General features: G+C 38.4%; 2 protein-coding genes and 1 non-coding gene across 10 annotated transcripts; 1 reads left to right on the top strand and 2 right to left on the bottom strand.

The window, feature by feature from the left end:
• Positions 1-992: 992 nt before the first annotated feature.
• LOC147522367 (mediator-associated protein 2-like) lies at positions 993-18294 on the top strand. Of its 6 annotated transcripts, none has more exons than XM_086593114.1 (6): positions 993-1122; positions 3637-3793; positions 3871-3949; positions 4776-4859; positions 16934-17317; positions 17752-18294. In XM_086593114.1, exons 2-5 carry the CDS (start codon positions 3677-3679, stop codon positions 17314-17316), a joined length of 663 nt encoding a protein of 220 aa, XP_086449240.1. In that variant the 5' UTR covers positions 993-1122; positions 3637-3676; the 3' UTR covers position 17317; positions 17752-18294. The 6 variants fall into 6 exon arrangements, with proteins under 6 accessions (XP_086449240.1, XP_086449246.1, XP_086449236.1 ...); XM_086593120.1 differs by having other exon boundaries at positions 17836-18294; XM_086593110.1 differs by lacking the exon at positions 17752-18294 and adding an exon at positions 17649-17750.
• Positions 18295-18594: 300 nt separating this feature from the next.
• Positions 18595-18667, bottom strand: TRNAR-CCG (transfer RNA arginine (anticodon CCG)). The gene has a single exon. It is a non-coding gene; the product is annotated as a tRNA-Arg (tRNA).
• A 697-nt stretch (positions 18668-19364) lies between these two features.
• LOC147522369 (allantoate deiminase 1-like) lies at positions 19365-22115 on the bottom strand. Of its 3 annotated transcripts, none has more exons than XM_086593131.1 (7): positions 21879-22115; positions 21551-21645; positions 21292-21408; positions 20604-20713; positions 20417-20522; positions 20229-20315; positions 19365-19819 (listed from the first exon to the last, which is right to left on the bottom strand). In XM_086593131.1, the coding sequence occupies exons 1-7, from the start codon at positions 22000-22002 to the stop codon at positions 19745-19747; spliced, it is 714 nt and encodes a 237-aa protein (XP_086449257.1). In that variant the 5' UTR covers positions 22003-22115; the 3' UTR covers positions 19365-19744. The 3 variants fall into 3 exon arrangements, with proteins under 3 accessions (XP_086449257.1, XP_086449267.1, XP_086449260.1); XM_086593134.1 differs by having other exon boundaries at positions 19636-19794; positions 21879-22058; XM_086593141.1 differs by lacking the exon at positions 21292-21408 and having other exon boundaries at positions 21879-22056.
• Positions 22116-24466: the final 2351 nt, after the last annotated feature.

Genomic DNA, 24466 nt, shown 5'->3' on the forward strand with positions numbered 1-24466 from the left:
AAAATCCAGGGTAAACTTTCATTTTTCAGAACAAGATTAAGAACTGCCATCTTCAGTTATGTTGTAGAAGTTTTTGGAAATAAAAATGTACTAGCTACAACATGTAAAAGAGCTTGAGTCAAAACAAGTATACCTGAACACTACAGCCGTAGAAAATGTGTGGTCTTCAAGGTTGCACGGCCTTAAGAAGCTTCTCATAGATTTCTCTGGCAGGCGAGTCCTCTCTACTTTTTTATTTTGATTGGCAATTCATCCTCTACCTGATTCAAGCAAAAGAATATCATTGGACATATTCAGATCATGTGGTGACTCTAATGAGAACTTGTTCAAGATTTTTCACAAAAGGTCCAAATACAAGACCAACATTATACTTGGATTTAAAAAACAAATGAGTGCACGTTGTCGAATAAGCAATTAGATATAGGTATTTCTCAAGTTGAATAATAGTGAAGGACACAGGAGCAAAGCATGTTGGGAGGCTTCTTAAAAATGTTAGTCATTCAGCAAACACATGGTAATATTAGCTAAGCATATTTTTTCAGGATAATAGTATCAGGCAGAATGAGTATTTGATCAGTTTCTTTTGGTTTCTACATTACTAGCTTGGACCACAAGCAAATAAGCAATTCAATCTATTTTCGTTTCCATTTACATTTGGTGTTTGTTACTAAAAACTTGACAGTTAATAATGAGAAAACCGATGCAGTAAGTAGTGACAATACCTTTCAGGAACACAATTAAAAAAGTAATTTCTTCAGGAAGATAGATTAATGAGAATTAGTTAAATACCTTTATTTGATTGCGGCTGCGGAGAATGAAGTTTTGCATAGTTTTGTTTGTGCGAGAGAAGAGAGAGAGAGACGAGAATAACAAGCTTCAAATGGCTGGTGGCAGTTGAACTGTGGTAACAATGGAAATGGAAAGGAAAGAGATGAAGAGGGCGTTGGCTAAGAAATTTCAATTTATGAGTATTCGGGCCGGGCGAGTTAATAGTGTGAAATCGGGCCTTTTTTTAGCCCGCGAAACAAAAAAAAAAAAAAAAAAAAAGGTCCAAAGCAAAAAAAATTAGGGCTCGCGAAATCAAAATTCTCCAGCAGCACAAGTTCGTCTTCTCCACCACAGGTACGCTAGCACAGTTCTTCTCCATTTTTTTTTTCTTCTTCTTCTCTCACTTCTCATCACTTCTCCTCACTTCTCATCCCTTTTCTTGTAATAAATAAAAAAAAATTGATTGTAATAAATAAAAAAAAATCACAGCCAAGATTAAATGATTAATGATTTCGAAAGCTTTATTATTGGTTGGTCATTTGGTCTCCTAGCTTAACCTATTGACCCACCTAAAGTCTGTTTGAAGTAGTCAAAATTTCTGTGTTGGAATTATTTTAGATCTGCCTTATGAGTTGAAACTTCGTATTGCGTATAGATTATGTGACATTGTGATTGGTTTAGTTATGAAAATGGGTTGGACTGTTGGAGATATAGAGCTGGATTGTTTCTAATTGCAGCTGTGCCGCTGTGGTCATAATTTGGGTCACTCAGATTAATTAAAAACTAAATCAGAGAGTAAAGAACAAAAAGAGAGCACGACCACACCAAACACTATTTGGTATCTACTGTGATATGTTTACTGATCGCATTGCCCTTTTATTTTTGTTTGTAAGCTTTCTTTGTTTCTAAGACTGCTGCTACTATAGAATTCATTTGACCCTTCTTCTGCTTCACCCCATATTGGCTGCACAAGTTCACAAAATTTTATATAAATTCTAGTGGTCAATTACCAGTTATCATATTGGTATTTCAATGTTAATTTATATGTAACATGTATTTGTAAAGAAATATAGTGTTTTAAAAAATCACCCGAGTAATCCCGATTAATCCCCGACCGAGTAGACTTACTCGCTACTCGCTCCTCCACCGAGTAGCGGTTTAAAAAATCGCCCGAGTAATCCCGATTAATTCCCGACTAAGTAAACCTACTCGCTACTCGCACCTCCACCGAGTAGTGATTTAACTGCCCAGGTTATGATACCATTTAACTTTATGCATAATTTCCTTCCTAGGCAATTATGGTGAAAGAGCGAATTTGGGCTGTAAAAGAGCAGATTGCAACAGTATGAAATACTATTATGGGATTTTACTTTGTGTCAACCACTTTTAAATATCACTTGAACATAGTCCCAAGTATATATCACTGTATTGATGTGATGATGTTTTGCATTTGAAAACATCAGTTTCTTTGTTTTTGTTGTTGTTGAATGGGTGTTGAGATTTGGATCAGATTAGATATATCACTTTTAAATATGTCAATATGTGAAAGAGCGACACGATTACATTCATTGTTTCATGGCGTATTTATCCATATGGTAGCAGAATGATGTGAACAGTATGCATAGAGGGGAGAATGAGAGAAATGAGGAACTCGATCAGTGGGCGTGGAGTATTTATTTTATTTTATTTTTTCATTTCGTTACTAGAATTAGCCCCAGGTGAAAAATTATGCAAAGTCTTCTTTAATGTTTAATGAGTTGTCTTTTAGGTTTAGAAGTAATTTGTGTTATATATAAATATGAAGTAATATATCTTGGTATGATTGATCTATGAGAATTGTATTGTTTGATTTCCAGATTATGATAGGATTTGGGTTTTGAAATGTTGAAAATACAAAAGAGACTGTTGGATTTTTTTATTTCTTTTAAAAAAAAATGATGATGCTCTTAATTGAAGACTCTCCCATTATTTTCCTCATTCACATTCTGATATGTACTGAATTAATGAATGTATAAAAGTATGTGTAATGAGTTGGTTTGTGAGAAATGAAATGCATAGAATTGCAATAATTAAACTCACTTGAGTATGCTTATGAAATGATTATAAAGTATAAAACTGTTGGAAATGGTTATATCATCGATCCAATGCTACCATAGAGATGGTCTCTTAGGGTGTTGTTCAAAAGTAATGTGTTTAGAGTGCCGACTAGCACGGGCATTCACTAGTTTGTAATAGTTATGAGTTTTGAGGGCCACATTGGGCCAACCCAATTAACCACAAGATATATCTTGTAATTTTCCGCAATTGCTATTTAAAGAAGACTGTGCCTGAATGTGTAGTAGGTTAAACTGAAATGTTAATTATTTTGCAGAGGTTTTAGAAGTGTGTGAAAGTGACATTTCTACTTCTTACAAATCCCCTTCCTCAAAAACCCATCTCCTTTATTAGCTCGTAAACGGTTTCGTTCACCCCTTCAAAAGGTATATATATATATATATATATTCCCCAAGTGATGGGCATGTTGTTTTTGTTAATAAGTTGGTTTTAGAGTTAAAGTTATAGTCTTTACATGTTTGTGCTTGTTTTTCGACTCATTATTCGTGTCTGTGTTGCGAGTTTTCGCGTGTAGTTAGAAGACTTAAATAGAATAGAGCTTGTAGAATCACTTTAACTTGAAGAGTTGATTTGTAGTTTGGAGCTGGAGCTAGTTCATTGGACACTGTTGTAGTTAGTGTTTTATTGTGTTGGGCTAGTATGGGATTGGATTGAGGGTTATTCTATTTTGTTTATTTGAGGATTAGGCTTTGATCACATTTTAAAGTTGTGTTTGTAATCAAACTCAGTTTAATAATTGGAATGTATTTACAGGTCTGAACCTTCGCTTGCGGGATACTAGTCTGTAGATAAAATGGCAAAAAAATCGGATGTACCGAAATTTGAAGAGAATAATAAAGACCCACTTTTAGATATATCTTCAATGGGTTATAATAAGGAACTCTGGCTTATTCAATGGCCAGTTAATCAAGTAATTATGTCTTCCCACTTATTAATTCTCCCATTTCTTTTCTTTTTTTTTAAACTAATTGGTATGTTTTTTTTCAGACTCCTGATTTTGATGGGCAAGAGGTAACACTTAAGTTGCAAAGGAATGGAAGTTTTGCTAGCTTTGAGAGTTTATCGGGTAAGATTATATCGTTTGTTGTGTTTTTTTTTGTGGGTTTTAACCATAGCTAGTAATTCACCGTTTAATTCGTGAATTATTCACGTATTACAAGGATTCCCGTATAAAACGAACAAGACGGCGAATATTTGAAAAATGCGGTTTAATACGCGAATTTCTTGGGCTGGGCTTATTATTGCCGAGTTATAATGGTTTGAATTATTGGAATTAAAAAAAACGGGGCTTTTATTGTAAAAGTTGAAAACTGGAAATGGAAACTCTCGTACTTTAATACTTAGAAAAACTCAACTGACTAAAAAAGTAAAGTTTAAAGAACCCCTAAATGCTTAGGCTAAAGAATAAGAAAAGCATGTGTTTAGTTCTTGAAGGCTTTAAGCCATAGCTAGAAAATAGATTCCACCATTTTTTAGTTCTTGAAGCCATAGCTTTGAAGATCAAAACTCAAAAGTAATCTTGTTTACTAGGAATGGATGTGTTAGTTGTACGTTTTTAATTTTGTCTGTATTAGTAATAGTAAGTAGAACTAAAAATTTGACATTTGTATTATTTTTTCATGAATAAAATTGTAAAAATAAAAATAAAAACATTATATACTTATATATCACTGTTTTAAATGTAAAATATATAGCTGAATTTTAAAGAAATGCATTTGTATTATACCCGTTTAAAACACGTATATTGTATTTTTGCCGTTAGCATTTTATTGGACCGAATATTTAAAAGTATTATTGTTAAACATTTCGAATCTTAGACAAATAATTTCCGTATCGAACTTTTGCCGTCCACGAATTTACTAGCTATGGTTTTAACTTGAGAATAATGGCAGGGAAGTCTTATGAGTTGGTCAGCTTTGCTTCTCAAGTACCGGATGCTACGGTGTTTCAATCTTTAGAGTCGGACACAAAAGTTGGTATGCTACTGTTTTACCCCTCTGCATCTAGCATTGGGTACACCGTATATGATAATATATTTTTTATGGTAATCACCTCATATGATAATTGTATCAACCCAAGCATAGCTTATTCTTCCATAAAGTTGCGTTAGTTTTAACAGCATAATAGAAAGACATAAGAGTTGTCTAAGAGTTCTGGATAGAAACAGATCCACATAGAGTTAAAACAAAGGTTCCATTGATTAATTAAATAGATGGACATGAGATTCTGCATTAATATTGCAACTGTAATAAAAGTATGTAAAAGGACAACTATAATAAAGTTAAAGGACAACATGCAAATCAAAGCTATTATAGTGGATATGGCTGCAAGCCTTTACCTAATACTTGATTGTGAATTGCTATTATCATAGATGTGTTTGATTGTGAGAAGATTGAATTCTTCAATTCCTTTGGATAATGTCTTGGATTAGTTAACGTTCGTAGTGTTTAAAACACATTGAACACTACTTGATCACCATTACGTTGTTATTTACCTAATACTTGATCGTTAATTGAATTCTATTAACTAACGAAAGAGAGTAAAAACTCAATATTCTTCTGTCTATTTAGTCTCCTAAATTCGAGAATATTGCTAAAAATTCGGCTAAGAATTTCTATTATTTAGGAAAGTCATAGATCTCGAGAAAATCGAGACCAACATTTAAGCCTTGTCAACTTACAATAAAAAACTGAGCTATTTTGTATAATAGAAGATGGGTGTGCGGTAATTTTTAATGAAAGTAGTTCTAGGCTGGTGTATAGTGTGCGTGCCTAAGGTATCATTGTATAATACCTCTTCTCTTTTTGAGGTATCGTTTTAGAAAATAAATAAGCAATACTTTGAAGTAAACATAATGTCATGTATCATTGCAATCATTCTTATAGGAAATTCGAAAAAATTGAGTGTCTCGACCATAATCACCATTCTAACCACCTGACAAGCCCTTCTTCTGAGGTCAATTATTTTTATAGACCTTTTATAACCCTTCTCGATTTGTTAGTTTTTCATGATTCATGACAAAGACAATGTTATAGATTTTTTATATTATTTTTCTTTTGATCAAGTAAAACACAGTGTTACAGTTATTGGTATGCATCAATGCATATGTAGAACTTTTTTTTTTTAATAAATATGCATCTTATTCATATGAGAAGAAAGAAAGAAAAAAGTGAGTAAGAGACTCACCAATACCAAGAGGTGTTTAACAAAAAAACATAGAAGTGGAAAATCCTAGCTAAGAAACACCTGAAATAACAGATCCCCACTCGAACATTAAGTTCCCAAAACAGTAGCCCCTTCTCTCCGAAAGCATCGATGTCTAAAGCCACAAGTTTGCTTTAATGTTACGAATAGTGGTTTCAATAGATGCGGGCTTGCTGTTAAAGATGACATCGTTCCTTGTTCTCCAGATAGCCCACCACGTGGCATAAGGAACTAAAGGCCAAATGCATTTCCCATAGGCCGTAGTATTTGGCGACTCCCAACTATGAAGGCAAGAGATTCTTGAATGAGGCGGATAGCACGGTTAATATCAAATGCGACGGTTGTAGTATGTTTTGCCACGCCTTTTTGAAGCTCTGATTGTAGCATAAGGTGGTCTGCAGTTTCATCAACTTGAGTGCACAACACACTCTGCCTCCACCTCTTTACCCCTTTTGCGCAGTTGATCCGTTGTCAGTATCTTTCCTTGTAGTAAACACCAAAGGAAGAACTGCACTTTAGGAGGTACACCACTGCGCCACGCCATCGATAAGAGCTTCAGAGTTATAGGTTGTGGTGGGTAGGGAATACTGCTGGCCAATAGATTGTAATATGATCGAGAACTGAAATTACTGTTGCTAGACTACTTCCATACCCATTTATCCTCTTCCACCGAAGGGGTTAGCCCTGCAAGAGCATCCAACATGCGAATGACACCGTCTATGTGCCACTCCCTTACACTATGCCTCAATTTGAAGTTCCAAGTCAACCCATTGTTCTCCCAAACCGTATGATCTTTTACCTGCCCATCCTTGTCACTTGCATCTCGGAAAAGCTCTTCAAAATCCTCTTGGAAAGGTTTATCTGTGCACCAAGCATCCTTTCAAAATTTTGCTTTGTCACCCTGCCCCACCTGGTATGTGACATTTTCTTTAAGCTTTCCTTTGGTAGCGAGAATGCCACGCCACAAACTGCACCCATAGGAACTAGAAACATCGGGTGGCCAGCCCCCCACCTCTGGAGCACCAAATTTGTCCTGAATGATCTCCTTCCATAATTCTGATTCACCTCTGCCGTATCTCCACACCCATTTACCCAAGAGGGACATGTTGGTCAAGTGTATATTTTTGATGTTCAAACCCCCCATCTCCTTAGGCTTACAAACATTCTCCCATGCCACCAGATGGTACTTTCTACTCTCTGCCGAAGAGCCCCATAGAAAATCTCATGATTCTCTCCAATTTCTTAGCTACGCTCATTGGAATGGTGAGAAGCGAGAGGTGATAGATAGGGATGGCAGCAAGTGTGCTTTTGATGAGTGTGAGTCGACCTACCTTAGACAACATCTTTCTTTTCCAACCGCTAAGCCTCTTGGCGCACTTTTCTAGTACAGGATCCCATACTTGCTTGTTTTTGTAACCTGCACCCACTGGCAACCCAAGGTACTTACAAGGAAGTTGGCCCTTTGCACACCCCATAGCATTGGCAAGTAGCTCCAAATTTTGCACCTCCCCCACTCTTATAATAGAGGTTTTGGCTAGATTGGTTTTTAAGCCAGAAACAGCCTCAAACCAAAGAAGACCAGCTTTAAGCACCAAGACTTGAGCTACTGAAGCATCTAGAAGAAAGATGGTGTCATCTGCAAATTGTAACATGGGGATGACGGGACTATTGTTACCAACAGAAAAGTCAGCTAGCCACCCTCCTTGCACCGCCTTTTGAATCATTTTTTGGAGGGCTTCCATCACTATATCAAACAAAAAAGGAGAGAGAGGATCACCCTGACGTAAGCCTCTATTGCTCTTGAAATTACCCATGGGAGTCCTATCGATCATCATTGAGAAAGATGCTGTCGATACACGTCATAATCCACTCATTCCACTTATCTCCAAATCCGAATTTGCATAACATATATCTAAGAAAGCTCCAGTTCACATAATCGAACGCTTCCGTGATATCAACCTTGCATATGATACATAGTGTATTCTGACGAAGTCTCGAGTCAATACACTCATTGGCTATCAATACCCCATCAAGAATTTGCCCGCCCCTCTATGAAAGCACCTTGGTATCTAGAGATTATGTCTGTCAATACTACCTTCAAGCGAACAGCCAAGACCTTGGAGATGATTTTATATATGCCCCCAATTAAACTAATAGGTCTGAAATCTGACATATCAATTGCCCCCTCATGCTTCGGAATAAGAGTGATGTACGTGGAATTGTTACGCTAGGTCGCCAGTCAATGAAAGCTGAATCTTGAAACATTTTCAGAACAGCCATCGCATCATCCTTAATAAAGTGCCAGCATTTGCGGTAAAATTCCACATGAAAGCCGTCCGGTCCTGGAGACTTGTCTCCTTCGAAACCCTTAACCACGTCCTCTACTTCTTCAATGCTAAAATCCCTCTCTAGCCACTGTTTCCTTTCTTCTGAAATTGTCTCAAAATGTAGGCCCTCTAAAGTTGGACGAAAGTCTTCCTTTTCTGTATAGAGAGAAGTGTAATACCCCACTATGATTGTTGATTTCTGCTTTATCTGACACCATTCTACTGCCCACCCGGATTTTAGAGATGTCCTTGATCCTATTCTTCATGTTGGCCATTGTATGGAAGTACTTAGTGCATCCGTCACCATCCTTTGCCCACAGCGTTTTTGATTTCACCCTCCATGAAACCTCCTCCCTCTTCAAAAGAGTTTGGAGCTTTGCATTGGCCTCAATTTTAGTTATGAATTCCTCCTGGTTAAGACCCCTTTCCTCTTCTAACTTGTCAAAATCATCAATGATACTGACTTGTGTATCAATAAGAACATCCACACGCCCGAACACCTCTTTGTTCCAAACAATAAGTTTCTGTTTGAGTGCTTTTAATTTTCTCCACCAAATAATACTCGGAGACCCACTGAACACAAAAGAGTTCGACCATTCTTCCATCTTCCCCAGAATATCTTTGTCATCAAACCACATCAATTCAAATTTAAACGGCCTTGGGCTTGATTCTTTGACAGTGCAGTCCAATAACACAACTTTATGGTCTGAGGAATACCTCGGTAGTGCAATTTCTTTAGCATTTCGAAAGTGGCCCTCCCATTCTGGAGAAACCAGAAAACGATCCAACCTGCTCAAAGTGGTTCGCGCCTGATTCTTTGACCAGGTGAACATCGCACCTTGTAGTGGGAACCCAATTAACTGATTGCGGTCTATAAATTCCCCAAAAACTACCATTTTCTTGGTGCGTCTACTGCCTCCATATCTTTCAGCCCCTTCTCTGATCACATTGAAATCTCCACCTACACACCAAGGGTACTCACACCAAGCACGTGTATCATCTAATTCAAGCCAGAAATCGTCCCTCAGATCTTTGTTGTTCTGATTAGGACTATACACACCAGTAGTCATCCACTTAAAGTTGTCACTTATCAAAGAACCAGTGATAGTAATTGAATAAGCGCCTACTAAGTGGTCATCGACTATCACCTTATCTGTATCCCAAGCAAGAATCATTCCCCCTGATTGACCCCAAGAAGGGAGTTCAATCCACTGCCAATTGTCGGTCCAAATTCGCATTTCCACAAAGTAAGCTAGGTCTTCTATTCTAGTTTCTTGAACACAAAAAATATCAGGCTTCGTTTTGAGAATAAGCTTCCTAAGACTCGTGCAGGTTGCTTCATTCCCCATTCCCCTTGCATTCCATGTCAGAAATTTAGTCAACATTAGCAACTTGTACGCCCTCCATACCACATATATCTGCCTCAACCACCACTTGTGCACCCTCAATACCACTGGCCTCTGTTGCCGACACTGCTTGTGCACCCTCAATACTGCCTGCTGTCTCAGCCATATCTTGTTCACCCTCAAGAACACCTGCCTCTGTCTCGACTATCTCTTCGTTCTCATAATCCACTTCACAAGCATCTATAATTTGCATCTTCGACGCTTTTTTGGCTAATTCCACATTCCCGGCATGTAATCTACCGATCAAGGCCTCCATGACTGGTCGACTGATTGAGGTATCCAAACCAAACTGCCCAGCTAGAGGTAACACGATTTTTTGAAGCCAAATCCCGATATCGAGTGTTGTCTCACAATTGCAAATCCCTTTTAGCAAGACTTCAGTAGAATCACTTGCACTGACATGATTCTCCTCTGATGAGTCAGAATTGTTTACTGACAATGTCACCAAACCTGGAGCTAGAGTTGTTGTATGTCTAAGGGGACTAGAAACATCTTCTTCCTCATATAAATTACGACCGAGATTTGTAGACTGCCTACCGTCCTCTGATCTTGTTCTTCGCAGGAGAGAGAAAGCACCTCCATATAGAATTCTTTTCGATAGTACTGTGCCAGTTTGTGCAATCAATCTTCTATTACCCCTTTCTGGATTAAAAGATCTGCTAGGACGGGCCCTCACCAAAGTCTCTTGTATTGGCCCAAGAGGTATTGCTTCCACACAAAGAGCCCCATTAAGTGCATTTGGGTTTTCCTCATCACAGATTGGATCTGGTGTGATAGCGACTGGACTGGTCATTACAGGCCCAAGATTCTCACTAGGATTAGGGACCACCGTGCATGATTCAGATCTTCTCACAGCCTCACCCACTAAGTGAAGCCCATTATCCACTCCTGACCTCGAAGCTGCATCTAGATGGTCCCCTTCACGTGACACATTATTTTTCATCTCTGTGTCGATGCCACCTGTATCCAGCTGATCCCCATCACGTGACTCATTAGTCTCCATCTCTCTGGTAATACCACCTGTGTCCATATGGTCCCCCTCACCTAACTCAATAGCTCTGTTGCATGGGTACGCCCTAATTTCCTCTGTATCGCGTACCCGTGTCCTGTGGACACTGGTACGGACACCCGGACACAAGCAAAACAGACCCTAATTCTCAGATCTCGCCGTGTCCAAATCGTCGTACCCGTGTCCAAACCAGACACTCCGTCCCGTACCCATGCAACACAGCTCAATAGTCTCTATCTTTGTGTTGATGCCACTTGCATCCACATCACCTAACTCAGAAGTCTCTATTTCTCTGTGGATGCCACCTGCCTCCCGCTGGTCCCCACCCCCTGACTCAACTGTCCCTATCTCTCTGTTGATACCATATGTTTGCAGCTCAATCCCCTCCCAACTGCATTATCAGGAGAAAGCCTTGGGTGTCTGTCAGAAGGATTTGTTTGAAATTCAAATTCAAAACCACCCGCCAAATTGCCTGGCTGTTGAACCACATCACGCCAGGATCTCCGGTGTCCTGAACCACCACGCTCCCTGAGCCCCGGCACCACCTGAACCCTACTGGGGAAAAGCTCTATTTCAGGTTCAATCACGATTTTGAATTTTATCTCCTTCTCTTCTAGAGTAACAGCTCTGGGGAGAAGAGCAAGATCTTCAACATAACATTTCAAGCGAATCCAATGATGGTGAAGATTGAGACTCCTCTGATCCACCTCCATTAACCCTCCACACTTGTCAGCTATTCGTCTGAAATTTTGCAACTTTTTCAGATGCGAAGGGAAACCCAAAAATTTGATCCACAACTCTTTATGCGATGGAGCTGCAATTCTTGAGATCCCCTCCTCCAACCCCCATGAGTGGAGAGAAATAGAGAATTGCCCGACCTCCAAAATATCCGTCGCCAAGACAGTAGTTGCAATTTCCCTTGAATCCATCAAGCATAAAATTTCTTGAGAGGACAGAACTGAGAAAGTTTCCAACCCACCTCTGGATCTGATAGCTATAATTATAGGTTCCCCATCTTCAACACGAACTAAAGAATAGCCCATTAATATTCTATGTTTGTTTTGAGAACAGATCCATGGTGGTCCCCCTTGAAGATGAATGTTGTGGTCCCTCCTCTCCAAGTTCGAGTGATTTCGGTGCTCCTCGTGTAAAGAGTGTTGGGTTGTCGACCACCTTGATTCCTACGAGGAGTAGCTCCATTCACCACTGATTTTCCAAAGTCCACCAAATATGTACCCACTTTCCTCCATCCTTCTCTGTCCCTCCCAGCAGGAATGAACAAAGATTTGGCCCTGTTGGCATGCACGATAGTGATTGACGCAAATGAACCTCCTCTATTCTTTTTCACCACTGCAACTGAAGTGAAACCCCCTCCCTACTCTGGAAAAATGATGATCTTCTTTCACCCGTCAAAGCAGTATTCACTAGCCATTCCCCAAACTTTATGACTGTTGAGTGATAGAACTGCCCAGAAAGTCTTCCCCGCTTTGCTTTCCCATATCTTCACTTTCCCATTGCCCGAGTTCTCCGCTGCAAACCGTTCACTTTCTGCCACGACGAACTCTCTAGCCATTCTAGCCATCGGTGCAGTTTTTTGGAGCCCTACTAGTTGAGATTGATGGAAACTCTTTGAAAACCATAAACTTTTCTTTTTCAAACTCTACAGTAGGACATGTGCTAGAATGTAGTTTAACCTCTTAATTTAGGAATGTTCATTGACTTGGCGAGACAAAGTTCAGTACCTTTATGAAATTTAAGGATACGCTGCCCCGCATGGAACTGCACAGTTATATCATCAGAAGTCGCTTGTTATTGGCTATTGGGCCCTGATGCGGTGGTAGAAAGAGAAACGAGCCTCGCACTTAAAGCATAATTTTAAGGAAAACCGTACTGAGGTTACTGGTTGAGAATTGAAAATCCGTACTGAGGTTTGGTTATTGTATTCTTTCGGATCTTGGTTAAGAGGAATTCTTGGTTATATTTATACTAAGGTATGCCCGTGCCTACGGCCCGCGAGACCTTGACGCGTTTGTGGCGCTACCACGACAACTCATCGCGCCTTCGGCGCAAAACAACACGTCGCGCCGAAGGCCAGCCCAATTGCCCATTATCCATAAGCCCAATTGATCCATAGCATCAATTGGGCCAGCCAATTGTGCAGTACCATATCAAATTTGGAGGCCTAACAGTTTATAAGCCCAGCCGCAATTGTTGATTTTTGGCTGATTTTTAATAGATCCCATGGTATTGATTGCACTTAACAAAATTGCACAAACCTTTCAAACTTTGGATCTGCCAAGTCATATTTTGGTGAGAATGATTATCTACCATTGGATGGGGTCTTTTGGGCCCCACACTTCCCAATTTTGTTAGATAGATGTGCAGTTTAGATGGATAGTTTTAGATAGTTGCCAGTGAAGTTTCAGAAGAGAAGGAATCATTGTGACTTAAGAGGACTTTACTTTTCAAAATAGTGTTGATTGATTCTCTTCTGCCTTTTTGAAAGTGTTCTTCTACCGTTTAGAAAGTGTTCTCTTGAATTCTCAATTGCAATCGTTGTAGATCCAGCGAGTAAGAATTACTCCTGTCCATCCGGTAGAGTGCTCTCTCAGAAGTTTTTCTCCCGCCAAGGAATCGAAGTCCATAGGCTATTGTCATATAAAGAGGATGATGATCTTTATTTAGGGTAAGAGATTTGAGGTAGGGTGGACTGGTATAAGTGGAAAAAGCTTGATTGGAATTACTGAGAGTAGAGCATGTTACAGAACCAAAGAGATTCTAACAAAGGAGACAGCTTTGTGGGTTGCTAACAGCTTTCAGTCCTTTGCTGCAAATGAGAATACGGATGATGTTTGCACTAACAGGAAAAGGGATGGTCAGTTTGTAGAGAACATGGGAATAAGAACCAACAATAATGGTAGTAAGCATGTGCAGATTTCTATCAGCCCGTGTTCCAGCAACGGTCATACCGTCTTTCTCTGTGTGCCGGAAGGAAAGAATGGTGAAGGATGGAAAAAAATTGCAACATTCCTTTGAAGAATTTGCTGAAGGTTCTACAGTGGCTTTACATCACAGTCAAAGGTCTGAAACCAGCAAGGAAAGAAGGTCTCAAGCTGTGAAACAATGGCAAACAGGATATTTTTTTTGGGGGGGGTGGGTGGGTGTGAACAAGTTATTGGAAGAGAATAGTAGATTGGAGGGTGAGGGTGAGGCGGGAGAAGTTTATACAGAAGGGAGGAGTAAGAGAAACAGCCAGAAGGGTGGGGAAAATGAAGAACCGATCATAGCTGAAGTGCAGGTGACAGGTGAGGGTGGTTAGTGACAATCTAGTTTAGTTGAGTGTGATAGAGAAAATCAAATTTTGCAAGGAGATGATGTTGAAAGAGAAAGGAAGAGGGTCTGATCGGAGAAAAAAGGTGATGATAGATGAAGATGGGGTTTGGCTGTCGGCAAGATAGAGGAAATATTACGTTCTTGGTCTTGATGGTCAGTCAGTGGACACGGAAAACATACCAGAAGCTGTAATAGTTAGGGAAGAAGTAAGACAACATAATCTGATGAAAGAGGGGAGGTTGGTGGTGATGACAGGGCTTTACAATCTTCTTCCAGCAATAGTAGAAGTCCAGTGGGTACTGCTGCAGTGGTGGTTGGAGAGTTTTCTTTGGTGGAGGAACTCAGTCACACGCAGGACACTTAAATTTGAATTTGTCAACAGCTGTAAGTCGAGCACGTGAAGCATTCATGGGAATACTTAATATCTGTGAAGGTAGGCCTGATATGCAAGATGGATCAAACCGCTTGGTGGATCATATATGTGCTACAGTGCTAGAACATAATTTGACCTCTTAATTTAGGGCTGTTCATTGAATTTGCGAGACAAAGTTCAATACCTTTATGAAATTTAAGGCTATGCTATCCGCATGGGACTGCACAGTTATATCATCAAACGAAGTGATGTGAAGCTGTGAGAGAGGAATAGATTTTGACTACTTTTCCTTTAATTTAGGCTCTTTTTATTGCGAGACTCGTTCATCTATTTCTTTCGCCACGCCACGACCTAATATCCAATAACAAGCAACTGCAAATGGTACTACTATGTTGGGCCATGCGGTGTAGATACACCCTAAATAATCTCTCTCTCTCTCTCTCTCTCTCCCCCCCCCAACGTAACGACCTAATATCCAATAACAAGCAACTGGGGATGGTACTACTGTGTTGGTCAATGCGGCGTAGATACACCCCTAAATTTGAATGAAATTAGACTATTAATCTCCTAGACTAGATTGTGTTAGGTACTACTGTGTTTGACAGCATATGTCTGTATAATATTATAATGGATATCGACAAAATGTTTTTTTTTTTGCTAGGTCAGCTAAAAATGTATTAGAAATTGGGAAAGAATGTACAGGGTACAATGAGCCACGAGGAAAGCTGCCTATGAGCTTCCCTTTACAAAAACGTGGCTATGCTTCAAATCTAAAATAGGTCACCATAGGATCCTCCCATTTATATATGAATGAGGGTTTTCCTTCATACAACCATATCTTAGTTGTCACTAAAGTAACCCCATACTTGGCCATGGTGTCGGCTGCAAAATTAGTTTCCCTACAAGTAGTGGTCATTGCGATGTTACCTATCTTTTCCTTGCAGAAGTTACATCTTGACTGAAGCTGCCACAGTAAGGAATTAGCTTTGAAAGCACAGCAGAGGTTGAATCTGACTCAATCCATAGTTGATTCCAGCTCCTTTCCACTGCTATTTCCACACCCTCCACAATTGCCTTGCATTCAGCCATATAGCTTGTTTCTACTCCAATGTTTCTGCTAAACACTACTTCGTTTGCTGAATTTCTAAAAACACCTCCAATGGCCTGGTCCTGGGTTTCCGAGAGAAGAGCCGTCAGTGTTCAGCTTGAGAATGCTTCGGGGGGGGGGGCGTGTTAGCATTTACAATCATGAAGTCTCAGAGCCCTTCTTAGTCTTGTAGCAACCTGCCAAGTTGTTAAGATGTCACTCTCCTGTGCACTAGAGTATATGTATCCCTTTGAAAGTACTGAAGTGTGATGCACCTCCGCTCTTACAATCTGTTTGCAGAAAACAATCGAAGACATGACATCCTCAAAAAGCACCTTGTTTCGATTTTACCATAATGCCATCATGCCACCTATTAAAGCAGCTATCCATAAGTTTCTGATCAAAGGGTTGCAACCCTTCATCATTTCAGCACCGCTTGAGAGATTGTTGAAATTTTTGTTGCAGAAAAAAACGCCCTCGAATCAGTTCCATAGTTCCTGCACCAATGGGCAATCCCATAGCAGATGGTTGAAGTCTTCAGTCGTGTTGTGGCATATGTAACATCTTGAAACTAGTTTGACTCCATTCTTTTGTACCACATCATCAGTTGCAGCACACTTATGAAGAAGTTTCCACACATTTCCAGCAACTCTAGGGTGGATATAGGAATTCCATAGGTATCGGTACCATCCAACCTTTTGTGTCTTCATTCTAATCACCTCCAGAGCAGACTTGACCTTAAAGTTACCTTCAAGGTCGGGCATCCACACTCTCCTATGATAAGAAGAGATCTACTATAATTCTCTTTGAGTCCTTGATTCTATACCTTGTTTCTTTTCTAATTTAGTTTACCAATCTCAGTTTTTCTCTCTTGGCTTTTATACGAAGACGAAAATTTTCTAAAACCTTGCTTGTAATATTTAGAATATTGCCCTTTCCCCCTTGATAAGATTTTTATTCAGATGATATATTTCATGTTTTTCATTTACTAATGAGTAGTGGCAAATTCCCTCATTTGCAACCCAAAAGACCTGAAAGTTTTTGCCCCATGATTTTTAATCTTGTATAAAGATTCAAGCAAGGAAAAGATCAGAAATGCCTGAATAGTAAAGAACTTTAATCACACTTGAATGTATAAAATTGTAAGAGAATAGTCCTTCAAAATGGAAAATTTTACCATGGAAATATTATGCTTTTTGCCATCGTCAACAGTATTGTGTATATGGTCAAAATAGTTCTTTCATATGATTATATTCCTTCATACTGATAAAAGAAAAAAGAAAAAAACGATTATATTCTTTCTTTGTGCAGTTGGAAAAATTTCACGCCGGGTCAGTTTGGTCCATTATGCGGAACCTAGTGAGCTGGACAAAACTAGTACCAACCATTCTGGTCAATTTTATCAAAGATCTATGGGGACTTCTTCCAGGGACTTTTCCCACAGATCTGGGTCTTTGACACATGGTAGTAGGCAAAGAAATTCGAGTGGATTATCGCAGTTTACAGCGAGTCCTTCACGTAGTAGCAAGCAAAGGAGTACATTGCTTGAAACTAGGGAATCATCCAGGCGTATCAAGAAAAAGCATGGAAGACAACTGATAGGGTCCATGAATGGTACTCAGGATTCAGTAGAACAACTTCGGAGTAATGTGACTTCTGCAGGATCTGCTGGGAATATTAAGGATGAGGAGTAAGGTATTTGTTTTGTTTTTGTGTTTTAAATGTGAGGCTCAATCATCTAATAGGATCCTGTTTATCCCTTTTTCCAACCCTCTTCCGGTAACACAAAGAGGGGTTTTGGAAACTGATAGAAGCATTACAGCAAGAATCTCTTTCATTTTTCTTGTTCAAATTTATGTTTCCTGGTCCTTAATCAGTTAGTCCTTTTAATGCAAAGTCAAGTTAGTTAAGAACTAAAACTGAAAAGGATGTGGAAGGATTTTCCCACTACTTTCATATTCCTGAACTTTGTTTGGTTTGGTATCAGAAAACTGTTTTACTAGGTATCCTATTTAACTTGTGGTAGGATGTATTGTAAAAATGGAATACAACAACATGATACATGATTTGTGTAGCTGGGAAACTTATTGTAAGGCCTGGATTAAGTGCTGAAACTTTCTTTACTCAAGCTGGTGTTAGTTCATTGTGACGATTTAATTACGGCGTATGTATGGATTCAAGCCTTCGTTAGTATTCCTGTTGGAACATGACAGATGCAAAATACTGTGAACTATTACAATGTGGAGGTTTTTGAAAAGGAAGATGGATGGCTTCCATCATACTTTGCTCCTGGGCAACCATGTAGCTAGCTTGGTCAACATTACCATCTTGACATATTGGATCCGTGGTTTTCAGAAGTTTGTTGTAATTTAGACATCTGCAAGCTGACAGTGAACTATGTGCATAGTGATTAGTGAGGCTCTTACAGAAACAGGCAAAGGAATGTGTATGTACGAGACTTTAATGTGCTGATGGAACTTCTATTGTGTTGATGCCCATGACTGCTTCTATGTCCAGCCATTTATTCTTTTTATATACTTTAGTGAGTCTCAAAAATTTGGGATCTCTCTGCTACTCAGGAAAATTAATGGCGAGGATAACAGTGTCAGGTATTAAAAATATCATGCCCATTGACGGGCACAATGAAAAAGGGCCCCTCTGATCTTTACTGAGATGGCATGACTATTTACCGAAAGTTGTGTGCAATTCTTCACTCCAATAACGCGTTTATATTTTGCTTCTGAAGCTATTGTACTGGGGAACTACATTTGATGTAGGCATTTAGTTTCTCTTAAAATTTGGCGGGAAGATCCCTCACCTTGGTATAAGTTACTTTAGTCCGTTGGGTGGTAGATTTTTTTTTTTTTTTTTAATAGAAAAATGTAATGAATAACAGTATGAGATATTGCTACATGGTGATGATATCTAACTGAGCACCATGGAACTGGAACGGACCTAAAAAAACAGGAAGATGATCGCAGTGGGAATCAAACCCACGATATTTAGATTCGGAATCTAACGCGATATCCACTTCGCTATGCGAACTTTTTCTATGAATCTTGCAATCACAGTATGTGTCTCAAATTTTATTTTGTTCGTCGTTTTCCACCTCTCTCTCTCTTTTATGTGGGAATCCTAGTAATAGAACTATAAACCTCTCTTTCTCTCTCTCTTTCCTTCATGTGGGAATCTTAGTAATGGAACCATAAACCTTATGTATTTTCTCTCTCTCCGTCTTATTTATTTTCTCACATTAAAACATTTTTTTCTCCTAAAAAGTGGTGTTTAAATCTTCACATTATTCATCAAATTGGGATTTTTTTTTTTTTTTTTTAATGTTTTTTGTATAAATCAATTAGGTACGTATATATTCAATATTTAATTATAGTTTTTTCCTTTTATTTGTTTATGAGTTTTTATTTGTTTTTAAGGGCCTGCTTAATAAATTTTCCCACTTGTTGGGCAAATAAATAATAGGAAAATAATTCCCCACTTAAAAATTTGTCAGACAAATACCTAGTGGGAAAATTTTGTTTTGCCATTGCTTGTTTGCACAATTTGCATCAACTGGCAAATGCTGGCAAATATCATTTGACAGTTTTGCCGGTGCTTGATAACACAAAATTTTCCACTGGCAAATAAATTTTAAAGTTTATTATTTTGTATTTAAAATGGTTCATACATTTTAAAAAGATAAAACACATAACAACTAGTGCATGTCTTTAAATTATTCATGTTCATATGGATAGAAAGAGTGATATATCATTGGAAGTTAAATTGTAACGTGTCTACAAGTAAGAACCCCTGAATATTTTTACATTGACTTGTGATCTCATGAAGGAAAATTACATTTCTTACTTTGCACCCATCTTTGTTCTGTTGATTAAAAAGATTGATAAAAACACTTCACAGTGTTGGGTTCAAGAGTGCAGCTACTACAAAATACAAGCATGAACAAAACAAAGTCACCTAGTTGCAGTTTATACTCGAACAATTTCTCAGGAGCTTTGTGAAACTTTTACGCATTTCTCAGGAGCACCACTCACTCACTACCTGCAACACCTTAGCACCACCCACCAACACCTGCAACACCGTAGCACCACTCACCATCACCTGGCAGCATCACTTGTCAACAGCAGCAACACTTGTCAGCAGCAGCAGCACCCACACACCTGCACAACACACACTCCACTCCGCCTGCAAAATTTAACTTGGAACATAACAACACAACTAAAAGCACTCTCACACAGTTACACTACAACTAAACAAACACAACTAAACAATCTATTCACTTCCAAACAAGTCTCCGAACCTTCAACATCACCATTTCCAACACACAAAACCAACAAGGCACCACGACTTGCACTGGGGATGGAGAACTGAAAAGATACAAGTAATCAGCAGACTGCAAGTGTGAGGAATGAATGGGTGTCACGGACCAGTTTTGGTTAACACCTTCTCCAAAAACCCATAATGAGTCCAAAAAGGATGTAGTTCCCCAAGAAGAATAAGTACCAGAACGATAAGTACGAAGGTAGTCCAAAGCTTGGAAGCTACCTACTAAAACAATAATTTAACAGATAAAACAAGGTAACATGTTACATACCTTTAATCGTGTTTGTCCAGCTATGCCGTTGACTACTCCAAGAGGAAGACCAAGTGATTCCAGTACAGGGCCTTGTTCAATGTGAACCTTTGGAAAAAAGAGACAAAAATCAAAAAGACTTTGAGAACGATAGGAATATACATATATCTGGTGATAGGCAGTGAGAGTGCCAGCATATGCAGTAGTACCTCAATATAACCCCAGACTGATCCTTCCTTATACTTGAGTTGAAGAAGACTTTCCTCAGTACCCTCAAATGAGTTCTCTTTGAGAGCATGTTGGACTGTTGCACCACTGAATGAGGTTTTATCCATCAAACTCAAGGTGAAAAAGAGAAGCATTATTCCATGTATAAATTGAGTGAGTCAGTTAAACCTCTTATCAGATATTAGCAATGCTGAGACTGGTAGAGTTCCAACTAAAGCAGCACTTCCTAAAAAAGTTGTCTGAAATCTAACACCCTCTTCATCACTAAATGCAATCACCTGCAAGTTTCGAGCAGTGAAGCAACAATAAGCCAGGTTATAGTAAACAATTGTGATGCATCAACTCTTCATTATGTCAGGGAACAATCAAATTGAAGATGGATAGCTATAAACCCAGACATGCATGTTAGCTCAACAAAATGTGAACCTGTATGCAATAACTGGGGAAAGATCAGATTTATCTAACAACCTGTATCATGCCTATATCTTCTGTTCTTGTGATCCAGTTCTTAAGTACTTTGGACGGTAAGTTTGTTCTACCTCTACGAATAGGAAGTTAAACAACACTCAGCATGAAGTCAAGGTCTAATTTGTCAAATGGTAGTCTAGTTTCCCTATACGTATTTAATCACTGCCGGATCTGAACATAACCACGATTCAGTGCTCAAAGTGAAACCTATTTATAACGGGTGTTAGTATATATTTCTTTAACAAGCAGGACTCACTTTTGAATTATGATTCATAAACTACGTAAGGTACCCCCAAAAGCATTCACATGGAATATATCAACATAGTGCACTGCTGGCATAGTCATCACAGCTAAGCAAAAACACGAAGTGGCATCATATTTCACTGACCACTATCAGTCTTCTTATATTTTCTAACTTTCCTTCGATCTTCAAAACCTTAACTGCAGACACTGCACAAACTATACCTAATGAGCCATCGAACATTCCAGCATCAATGACAGTGTCCTGTACAAGATAAATGCTAATCATCAACTAATCACACTGCCAGAATATAATAAAAATATCGGTGTGTTCTAGTCTATAGAAACCACTCTCATGCAGACTTTACTCAAAACATGAAATTAGTTGTAAATACTTTCGATATTACCTTCCCTAACTCCTGAAGCCTGGATACTGCTTCTTCCTTCAAAATTTCCGGGAACAAACCACTTCTAATGATGTTCGTATCGTTTGTCTCCACACCTGATCAAAATAAAAACCTCCATAAAGATAAACTCAACATAGTTTCACCATAATGTAGTATTTCTCTCAATTTAAAGAATTGGGCATGCATTTGTTTTCCTTTCTGAACAATCACAATAAACTTTATCCCAAAATCTGAATTGAAATTGAAATAACAGTTAACCAATTAAAATTGATTTTTTTTAATAAAATCAAATTAGAGAGAGAGGGAGGGAGAGAGTTGCAGAGTTTACCTTGAGAGAGAGAGGAGAGAAGCAAATGGGTTTGTCGCAGACTAGGGTGGTTGATCGAAACAAGAAAATGGAGTGGAAAAATTTTGGTCAATTTTCTTGTGGCAAAATATATCCGTCTCCACATGGATAAATTTTTACTGCTTCCAGTGGGAAAAGATGGTCACGTGAGTGTTTTGCCGGCAAATTGGTTTTATTTTTGCCAGACCCATATATCGCAACAAACAGCGGCAAATATGTGTTTAAGTGGGAAAATATCGATTTGTTAGTGGGAAAATGGGTTATCAAGCAGGCCCTAAGTTTTTATTTGCAAATTTTGTTTATGATTTTTTTTTTTAGTTTTTCTTTTGTATGATATTAAAAATGAGTATATAGGTGTGAATGTCAACTAAACAGTAGTCAAGTAAAACATGTGACAGGATAAGGGGCAGACGAACAAGTAGTTCATCTCATGACTTGTATCTCCTAATCATAGTTAAGTAAATACAATATCTCTTGCTGCCAAACAGAGCCTAAGAGAAGCTTTAGAAAAAAAAAAAAATCATCAGTATACAATAAATGAGCAATAGGTGGAGCATATCTTCTAATCTTAATACCATGTATCTTATTTTCATTTTCAGCTTTATTTACTATCCTAGACAAAGCCTCATAGATAAGAATAAACAAATAAGGAGATAATGGTCTCTGGGGAAGAATTGGTCCAAAGGAGATCCATTTAGTAACACTTTGAAAGAGACAGAAGATGAACATTGATTTATAAAAGTTCTTCATTTTTCACTAAAGCCTAGTTTTTCAAAAATATTGTTAAGAAAAGACCACTCTACTCTATCATAAATTTTGGCTTTGGCTAAACACGGGTTTCATAATATTGCAATTTATATAACCTTGTGTCGGTTGCAGGGTTATTTATCGTGAATGCCTACTAAAGATGTCATCTCAAAAAAAAACTCATTGTGTGAATGTGTTTCATATAATCTTGGGGTATGGTGCCAGAAAAGAAATAGGATTTTTATGCCAATTTCGTGTATTTCCGGAATATCCCAGGGCTAGAAATTGGACACGGTCCTTATTGGAAAAAATAAATAAAATTACGAAGTTATATCTTACCAACATATATCTTAGGATAATTTCTCAATTAGACCACGATAATGTCAATTTCTTCTCAATTAGACCACACCCACACATTTTGACTTATTCAAAGGTTTTTTTGACTATTTTGCACTTTGTTGCATTTTGGGACAAAACCGACGTGGAACTGCTACTCTCTCTCTCTCTCTCTCGACCACAACGAATTTTGGGACATGCAATCTCTATAATCTCTCTCTGTGTGTACTTGGTGATTGTGACTAACCACAACAAATTTGCCATTCGATTATCCTAGTGATATGTGTCGCCACGGATTTGGATCAAAATATAAATGAAGTAGTCAAAGCTAAGTTAGATATATTATGTAGCAATTGTTATAACTACTATCAGCAACATTACTTATACCCATTACTTATTTTAGTTTCAGAAAAATGGGAATAGTACCCTAACACGAACCTCGATATTCAGTCCAACCTTCAAAAGTTTTGACAAGTATCACTTTTGTTTAAGGTTTTCTTGGTTTTTTTCTTCCTCCCTCCTGTTTGAAATGGAAGAGAACATCACACATTCACATAAAAAAGGTTTTGTTTTAACTTACCCTTTAAAGTTAAAATTTATATATCTCGTCTTGGATGTTGGGTTGTAGAGTTTGGTTTGTTGGGTTTTGTTTAGGGTTGTTTCAATGTAGTGTTGAAGTTCTATCATTATTTTCAAGTAAATATTATATTATTGATTTCAATGGTTCTCGGGTTTCCATATGCATATTGATTATTTCGTTGTTGTTAAGGTTTTTATAGAATATTATTGTCATAAAAGTGTAACAGTATTAAATGCGATAACTTTTACAGGTGCTTCCTTCGATGTTCTTGTTCATTATGATGGTGAGACGAATTGAAAGCAGACAAACATGGGGTGATGAAGTATGTCGAAGGTGAGGTGAAATTGAGAGTGTGTGATGACGACATTTCTTATGAAAGATTCATTAGTTTTGTGGAAGCTGTAAGTTTGAGTAGGTGGTCGAGTTTTTCTTTGCGGTACCTGATGAACAAGTGCCCTTGTAGAATCGATGAACAAACTGACTATGCCAACATGATTACGAGACAGAAGAAGAACCCGACCAAAGCTATGCGAGTGTGGCTTATCAAGGAAGCGTGTGTTGTAACACCACCTTCTCGAGGACCACGAAGAGCTACAACATCTACTCCTGGTTCACCGAGTATGAAAAAGAAATAAGTAGCTATTCGGTTGTTTAAAGAACAGATCCCTACAAGTGTTTCCCAGAGAGAAGCTATGAATAAAAATATTTCATATGAAAGGAAAGAGATTCCTACAGGCCCTTCTCCGCAAAAACAAACTGTTTTGAAAGAAAAGATGTTAGCTCGTACGAAAACCTATGCCAAACCATTACAACTTGTGGACGAAGCAATTGGTTCGTAATTCTATTTTTTTATATTATACTTAGTGATAGTAAAGGACATGCTTGTTGATAGTTATGAACTGAATGT

This window comes from Coptis chinensis, chromosome 1 (genome assembly GCF_015680905.1).
Source record: "Coptis chinensis isolate HL-2020 chromosome 1, ASM1568090v1, whole genome shotgun sequence".
NCBI lineage: Eukaryota > Viridiplantae > Streptophyta > Magnoliopsida > Ranunculales > Ranunculaceae > Coptis > Coptis chinensis.